Source organism: Corticium candelabrum, chromosome 8 (assembly GCF_963422355.1).
Source record: "Corticium candelabrum chromosome 8, ooCorCand1.1, whole genome shotgun sequence".
Taxonomy (NCBI): domain Eukaryota; kingdom Metazoa; phylum Porifera; class Homoscleromorpha; order Homosclerophorida; family Plakinidae; genus Corticium; species Corticium candelabrum.
Genome location: NC_085092.1, coordinates 3,040,582 through 3,049,764, shown reverse-complemented (window position 1 = coordinate 3,049,764; position 9,183 = coordinate 3,040,582). Strand labels below are relative to the sequence as shown.

The 9,183-nt window shown below is 39.0% G+C and overlaps 1 protein-coding gene across 1 annotated transcript; it reads right to left on the bottom strand.

The window, feature by feature from the left end:
* Positions 1-429: 429 nt before the first annotated feature.
* On the bottom strand, positions 430-8,561 carry LOC134182844 (uncharacterized). Its single transcript, XM_062650285.1, has 9 exons — positions 8,511-8,561; positions 8,361-8,454; positions 7,916-8,005; positions 5,647-5,745; positions 3,740-4,012; positions 2,449-2,514; positions 2,260-2,391; positions 519-716; positions 430-456 (listed from the first exon to the last, which is right to left on the bottom strand). Exons 1-9 carry the CDS (start codon positions 8,525-8,527, stop codon positions 430-432), a joined length of 996 nt encoding a protein of 331 aa, XP_062506269.1. The 5' UTR covers positions 8,528-8,561.
* Between the last annotated feature and the right edge of the window lie 622 nt (positions 8,562-9,183).

Here is a 9,183-nt window from a genome sequence, read left to right as displayed (position 1 = left end):
AATTGTAGCAGGACTTGTTGCTAAAGCACACAGACGTTGCATACTACTGTTGCTGGTTGTGACCTACCACTACGAATGATAGAAACGGTCTGCATCTGGCCGGTATTTGGCTACACAAGCTGCCACATATGACAGCCAGATACATTGAAACCATATAAGGACATGCTCAAATAGTGCATCATGTTCAAAAGAATGCCACCTAATAAAACATGTTACAATGACATGTCTTTCAATTCGAAGAAATATGGGATACTTATATTCATTGACGAATAAACAGACACAGAGACACAATGTAGAAACAAACAAACAAACAAACAAACAAATAAATCTGTTCTGCAATGTTCCTCACAAGCTCAAGACAAAACAGACAAACAAAAAACAAGACAACAGACATACAAGGAAACAAAGACAAACAAAATAGATAAATACTCAAAGAGCGACTACATGTAACTGCGTCTAATCACAAAATCAAACGACAGTCACCAGCAAGAGTTTAAGAACAAAACAATACAACATACTATAAGTGCTGAAGTATCCAACTCGTTTGGTTCTTCTTCTAGTTCCTCTTGAGCATGACTATCTCCAGCCTCTGCAGTAGAACTCTCACGTGCTTCCTCCCTCGCTACAACTGTATGTTGAGGAAACAGATCTTCAAATGGTGCCTCTAATGACTGAGTAAAGAAGTCATATGACTTGTCTTCTGCTCTACCAGGTACCTAAATCATTAAACAACCAACTCATTATAAATTATTAAAAATTATTAAAAATGTAAAATGAGTACACATCTGCTGCCACTTCTAATTTTATTAGCTGTAACCCACAACGTTCACTAAAAGCCTGATTTCATAGCCCAAGTTAGGCTAAGGCCTATCAAACTGGGCCCCACCCCAGTTTGCAATTAAAAATAAAAGCAACTAGAGACTTTTGAAAATGTTCAAGTCAACAGTGTGAGCCAATTGCGATGTGTCTAAACAGCCACTAGTGTTGTACTTTGTAAATAGTCTCATTCCCAGACTTTGTGACCTTGCTCATTTTTTACTCCCACATGTCATTCAAAAGCCAGGAACCGACACAAGAGTCTGGGAACAAAGCTGCTTCACAGATGCCTCTGTCCAAATATTATGAAGGAATTTACTGCTCATTTTGGCAAAATGTTCTCATTTTCCACTTGCAAACAACAGCCTTTACTAAATTAGTTGCAGCTTGCATTTACCTCAGCAGTTGTTTGTTGTTTTCAATTGGTCAAAAGAAGATGAGTTAATGGTGTCTGGCAAAATATGACTTTAAGCATGGAATAAATGAGTAAACAAGTATGGTAAGGTCAGAGCTCAACCTCACATCTAAGAGTGAACCAAATCCACTGGACCAGAGCCTCCTTGAGTTAAATTCTTACTATATGAACACCCTAACCTGTGTGTGTGTGTGTGTGTGTGTGTGTGTGTGTGTGTGTGTGTGTGTGTGTGTGTGTGTGTGTGTGTGTGTGTGTGTGTGTGTGTGTGTGTGTGTGTGTGTGTGTGTGTGTGTGTGTGTGTGTGTGTGTGTTAATACTTTGGACTGCAAGATTACATGGCCACTAGTATCAAGGATGAACAATTTGTTATGTAAATTGTTACCATTCTTGTTTCAAGCCAAAAATGCTATAAAACCAACAACAATATCCACACTCATCGATTTAATGTAAATTCTGCTGTGTGCCAGTGAAAGTCCAAAAAATAATCTCTGCTGTTGCACATTCTCTATTTTACCTTTCTCACAAAATAAAACTACAGTGCTAGCATATACAGCTAAATCAATCAACATTCTTGATGCTCAGATTCACTGGTCCAGTTTGAAACTTGATCAAATAAAGAATTAAAATTTGATGTGAGCATCTGCAACGACATTTGACTGCTAGAAAAGTTTGACAATCTGGTACTCCAATTTGGTTTATACTTACTGTGAGTACGTATCCATGACTGCACGGATGTTAACAGCTCGTTTTTCTGCATTCCGATTACTTCTTTGGTATTCACATGTCATTTGCTTTAGCGTTCTCTTTGTATGCTTGTAGGCAGTGCAATGAGAACACATGCTCAAATGTCACATGGTCATTATTGCATTTATTCATAATTGCAATCGATCTGTCCTGGTTTTCGTGTAAAAGATCTGAGCATCAAAAAAATTTAGCTACTTTGGTCTAACAACAATATGTATCATTACAGGTAGGTACAACTTCAAATAACAATTCAAATCCAAAACGTCACTCGACATCTGCCTTACCATGGTTTGTGATGTAACCGCATTTAGCGCTTGCTGCCAATGGCTCCTAGCTAGCACACTAGATGAGAGCCCTGATTGCAACTGATCGTCTGATTCCACTCTGTCTAGTGTGTTGTCACTGACTGTAGGTCCCTACACCAAATAGTAGAGTGAACACAATAAACTATTGGTTTGTGATATCGTGATTACCAATGGTTCATCAAATCGAGTTGGAATGTCTCGTTGCCGTAAAAGTCGATGACGTCTAGAAGGCTTCTGCATAACACAAAATGATTCAACGGTCAATTGCTCTTGAGTAGAGTATCATGATGCCAAAAACCAAAAAGCCAAGACAGTCAAAATAAAGGCACAACAAGAATACATACAGATGAGGTAGCATGCAGATATACACACAAATAGACAAACATAACAACAGTAAAGCATATGTAAACCTACAAACACACATTAATATGCAAATACTCATCAACAAATGCAACAATCGAAATGAGCACTAAAGTGCTTAACCCTTGATGCTGGTTGTACAATTATTCTGTGAATATTGTGTCAGCACAATACCATTGACAAAAATTAATTAAGAAGTTCAGAGCACATTGCTAAGACTATGTGCCTATGCATATGAAAATAAAGGATTCAGACCAACCTGCAAACACCCAAGCCAATTAAACACTTCCTGGTATAATTTGAAGCCTAATGTCAGAGTATGTAATTGAAAAGTCATTTTGTACATTCCGTGTAGTGACGTGTATATGTATTAGTGCCGCCTGCTTCGATCAAACACTGCATACAAATTTTTCTCTTAAAAAAGCTCCTTTACAAAATCAAGCAAATCTGAACACCGCTTCATATGATTTAAAGCCAATCAATGTTGCAAATCAAAGGCTTAGCAACCAAGAGCGTCAAACAGCATGAATGAGACAGAACGATGACAACACAGACTGGCAGACCGGTAAAGCCCTGAAAGTGCATGCACGCAATGTTTAATTAACAAGCAAACAAGATTGACAAATAGACAAGCACGCAAGCACACTGGAGATATACATACATACATAACACATGCATACGTACTGTACACTCCACAGTGCATACATACTGTATAAATAAACAAATAGACAAACAGGCAGGCAGGCACGCATGCACGCACACATGCACACACACACGCACACATGCACACACGCACACATGTACACACACACAGAAATGCCGCTCGAGAAAAAGACAGACAAACAGACAAATGCACAGACAAACAGACAGACAAACAGACAGTTTATTCATCCTCAATTAAAGGCACATCTGTGGCCCCTGCCATTACGTCTACAATAACTGCAATGCAGATTTATTTATTGTCCATATAATTATTAAGCTATACTAATTAAGGCACATAACTACAATAGCAAGAAACAGACAAACAGACATACAAATAGACAAACAGACACACAAACAGACAAACAAAAAGCAGGCAAAGAGACTGATATACTCTTACTGTTGCATCTTCACTCACTCCTTCACCTATGCTTAGTCTGCCTTCTTGCAGTTTCTGACGCATTCTCTGACGAATCGACTCAGTCAATGCTTTCGATCGCAGTTCTCTCCTATTTCCATCATCGTCATTACTCATGTCTACTTCTCTGTCTCCATTTCCTGCTGTTTCAACAAATGACGTAGCCTGAGCGTGACCAGATCCTGGACTCTTCTCTCGCACTATAGGTGGCAATCGAACTGGACGATGAACAGCAGATTTGATAGTTGTTTGAAGCTACAATAAAAATGAAACAACATGACAATACCGACAGACTAATAAAAACAAAAACAATTAAAGCCATCTACAATAGGCAATTGCACAACCTGCATGATAAATTGATTGAATGAATTATTAATTTTTAATCAATTTGAGTGCCCATTTTTTTAACTTGTGCAAGACTTTGGCAAGATCTTCATATTCTACAATCTTCATATTGATATGTTAAGCCATTCAAGAGACATCATGTTTACATACAGACACAGACACATACACAAACATCTTTGAAAATATTACAAACTTACTCTGTTGTGCAACGCAGGTTATTAAAACTAGCCTAATTGTTGTTGCTGTTGTCAGATTGTTCAATCACACTTTCTATCTGCAAATACACAGAACAGTGTTGTGTTGTGTTGCATATCTCGACCAGAAATCCCACAAGCAATGCAACCATCTACAGCAGAAAGTGCCACCAGATACATCTGCTGATGATCTCGCTGTTGGTGACATTGCTGTTGGTGCCACTGCTAATGCTACTGCCCAATTTCAGCATCTAACATACTAAAAATGCCGAAGTGGCCAAATCCCAATTTTGAATTAACAACACACACATACTATTTTACAAAACTATCACTTTATTTTGCTTGCAGGGAGCAAGCATCGTGGCATGAGTGCTTGGTGAACATGACAGTGTTGCCACACCGCGAGAGTCCACGTCACACTGCATTAATTAATACAATCTAGTCCTATTTCAGTGGCATGCTAATAGTATCAAGACGCCATTTGTGGAATTCTGCTAATGAATTCGACCAATAAGGCAGTAGAAGAACAAGTGTAAGTTTTCTGGATCTTAATACCCCTAAGAGATTGTCAAGTCTCTCGCTGTACACGATCACAAAAATCTGATGCTCTTTAACACTTCTTCGTGTCTTTCATTGGTTATAGTGACGCATCAATAGCAAAATAAGCAGTACAAAGCACAAAGATCTATCAATAATAAGATTGGCGGTGTGCACATCTGCTCAGTGTCCATGTATGTCAAGCTGCTTTGAGTCGGTGAACAGTGGAATGGTAGTCCCATGCTCACCTGTTTCCTCGCCCACACCATGTGCTCTGTATGTCCAGCCTTAGCTGTGTGAGCCATAACTGCTTCTGTAATCGATTTGAAGTCCACTGCAGCTTCCAATGCAGACTTAATTAACGTATAACCAGTTATTTGTGAGATGCTAAATTTGTGCGCTTTCCGAGGATTTAGCCAGTGTTTTCATATGAAGAGTATAAATTGTGCAATGTACTTCTACACGTGCCTGTAGAAACACATGCAAGTCAAAGGTAAAGAGCTATACTAGCAACGTTCCTGCTACCTATAAATAGGCATGGTGAGTGGGTGTAACAAGTGTGACAATAAATTTGTGCAGTTGGCAAAAAAAACACAAAAGCACTAATAATTTATGGCACAAGTAACCAGTTTTCCGGTACCACATCAACTACAGGACGTTAGCCAATTATAACAGTATGCCAACAAATTTACTACAGATGCCATTATGACTGGAATCTGACTTAATGTGACGACATAAACGTCTTGTTTAACGCATAATATTCACTGAAAAACAGATAAGCATGGTTAATGAAATTAAAGTTATTCATCATACCTCTGCTTTCGTTTGCGTTCGTCTGGCTGTCAGTGACTTCATTACTTCGTCTGCTTCTTGAGATTCGGACACATCAAACTGCATAGGACTTTGAGCATGCTGCAATAGAAAACAGCAAACTCTGATTGCGTTGTGATGACAAAGAAATTTTGAAATTAGACAAACTGTGGAAGGAAGGATAAAAGCAGACGGCACAATGGCTATGAGCGTGTGTATGCATGTGTGTGTGTGTGTGTGTGTGTGTGTGTGTGTGTGTGTGTGTGTGTGTGTGTGTGTGTGTGTGTGTGTGTGTGTGTGTGTGTGTGTGTGTGTGTGTGTGTCAAAATCTTTCATTAAGACTGTTTGGAATGAAACTACAGTTTGCTGATGACATTGCTACAGTAGCCAAATCACAAGATGATTTGCACATTCTATAGACAAGATGATTTTGCACATTCTATAGAGACACTTTTTTGACGTATGTAGCAAATGGGTCAGTCTAACTGTCAGTATGGAAAAGACGAAAGTGATGATGGTTGGTTGTGACTATGATCCTCAACAACAGCATTCATTTCAATTTGGTGAAGTAAACTTGGAGATTGTCAACAGATTCAAATATCTTGGCTCTGTGATACATTGTAATGGTTCCATTGACTGTAACGTAGAACATCAAGTAGTGGCATCTAGTAGATCTTTGGAAAATTGAAAAAGTCAATTTTTCAAAACAAACTGTTGACAGTAGACACAAAGAAAGGTGTTTATAAAGCTGTAGTACTTGAAACCTTGTTATATGGGGCCAAAACTTAGGCTACTAACATGCCTCATCTCAGAAACTAGAGACATTCCATAACCATTGCCTGAGATCAATTCTTGAAGTTACCAGAAGTCAACAACCGTATTCTCTTTGGTCGGTTACCAGCAAAAAAAGAACTTTTCACGGTGTGAAGTTACGCTGGAAAGATCGAATACACAGAGACCTAAAGTACCTTAATATGCAAACAGATTGGTTTGAGACAGCTCAAGATAGAAAGGCTTGATATGACAGTTGTACAGCAAATTCGAGTCAAAGAAAAACAACAGATTACTAAAAGAACAAGAGAAAGGAAAAAACAGAAAAGAAACAATTATTGTGATACATCTACACAACATGCTATAGTTTGTTCAACATGTGCAAGAAGTTTTAGAAGCGTTGGGGACTTCAAACGTCACAAATGTGACAGTTCCAGAAGAAGAAGAAGAATTTTTCCCTAGCAGTAGCCTACACTATTCTAATCTCGTCAGTATGATGAGACGGTATCGTCACGTTATGATAGCCGATTTCAAGGTTCAAGGTGTGTGTGTGTGTGTGTGTGTGTGTGTGTGTGTGTGTGTGCACGCGTGCGCATGCGCGATAGCTCAGTTGGTTAGAGAGTCATCTTATGGAGTGATTACATCCGGGACCTTGCAGGGTTGCAGGTTCAAGTCACAGAGATGGTGAGCTATGGGATAGTTTCCTTGGGCATGAAACTTACACACAATTGCCTCTCTTGACTCAGGAGTATAAATGAGTACCTAGTCTTTGACTGGGGTGGCAAAGGCCTCCAACAGCGACAGAGTCCATCAGCCACTGGAGTCCGAGTGGGACTTCGGGTGTCCACAGCACAGTTGGCGAGTCGGTGCTCCTGCGAGCACCTGCCCAGGCTCCAGGAAATTGCTTAGCACTGCCCATAGTTCCTACTTAGTGCACAGGAACCCAGCCATCTGACTGGGGGCATTACCGTTTAACGGTAGCTCCTTATCCATTTACCACTTGTGTGTGTGTGTGTGTGTGTGTGTGTGTGTGTGTGTGTGTGTGTGTGTGTGTGTGTGTGTGTGTGTGTGTGTGTGTGTGTGTGTGTGTGTGTGTATAAACATTTGTCAATATCTATGTTTGAGAATTTATAGATGGCCTGTCTAGCTGTCTATCCATCTATCATATTAATATATTTCATAAATCAGCTAGCAATGTCAGCAACATCTTCAAAGTGATGATGCCCAGTGAGATTGTTGACTTTAGACATAATTTGGTCACACCTAAGAAGAACAGGTCATCTGAGATTTTATGTTTCCTCCGCCCAATAGCTGGAGTGCATACGCAGGAATTTCTGTTAATCAACTTAATCAATTTGCCCAGGCAAAGAACAGGCTAATCAGATAGTATTACAGTTGTATATTTCATGAACTATGACTATTGAAATTGGTCTGTATGTCTGTCTGCTTGCAGTCAGAAATTAATACAAACTAACTATAACGTGCCATAACATTCACGCACATCGAATGGAACAACTTCACTTGTCATAACACTTGACCCCACACTTTGCTCTCCCAACTCCTGTAGTTCCATTGTATAATCTGTGACATTCTGTAACAAAACAGAAATATTTTAAACAAATTGACAATTTAACATACACATTGAATTTGCCAGGCCCCCCCCACACACACACACAGTGATACACACACACACACACACACACACACACACACACACACACACACACACACACACACAGTGACACACACACACACACACACACACACACACACACACACACACACACAAACACACACACACACACACACAAACACACACACACACACACACACACACACACACACACACACACACACACACACACACACACACACACACACACACACAAATTACGATATTTAGATGTATATCCCATAGCAAATAACAAATAACTTACACAACGTACCTTAAACTCATCTGTAGTCCATGGTTGGTTCTGTGTATCACTCCACGTCTGCTCAAGCGCAGAACGACGACTGAGAACTCTTTCCCTCAAATTCCTAAATATCATGTTACTACTTGACAGTAGACAGACTCTAAAATGGTTCAACTTCACCTTGCCGTGTCGTCCATGTCCACGTCGCGTATTTCGCTGTAGAAACAGTGTTTAGAGTAATATACGGGATCTTGTACAATCTGTTAACCCGTATATGAAGCGGCAAGTTTGACATGTCAATAACTATTAATAAAAAATGTTTGTTATTTATAGCTATTATATCTAGTTTATTATTATTTAATAAGAATTTATAATTTGATATTTATAATTAATTTAGTACTTATTCTCTAGTGGCTGTATCCAAGTGCTTGCTGTCCCACTAACAATCTAGGTATTATAATGATTATATTTATTTATTATTTAATGAATATTTATTTCTATCATTTATTTTCTAATTTACTATAATGACAGCAGTGCAGGAAATTGTTATTTAATCAAAATTGTTGCAACAAACATGCACCTTATCATATAAGTATTTGTATGTATAGGTATATACCATATACGTATAGGTACAAACTACAGTATTTTGGCTATTTGAAAGTGTTGTTTAATTAATTGCGACACACCCATGTCTCTTATCGAGGCAGTGTTACAGTATACCAGCTATTGCAGTTCAAATGGGAAAAGTAGTAATACCAAATGTGCTCATCTGCAAGCTAGCTGCAGTAGACACAAGTGCCAAGGTGATTACTACATTCACATTCATGGCTACATCAACCCAGTTGAAGAACAT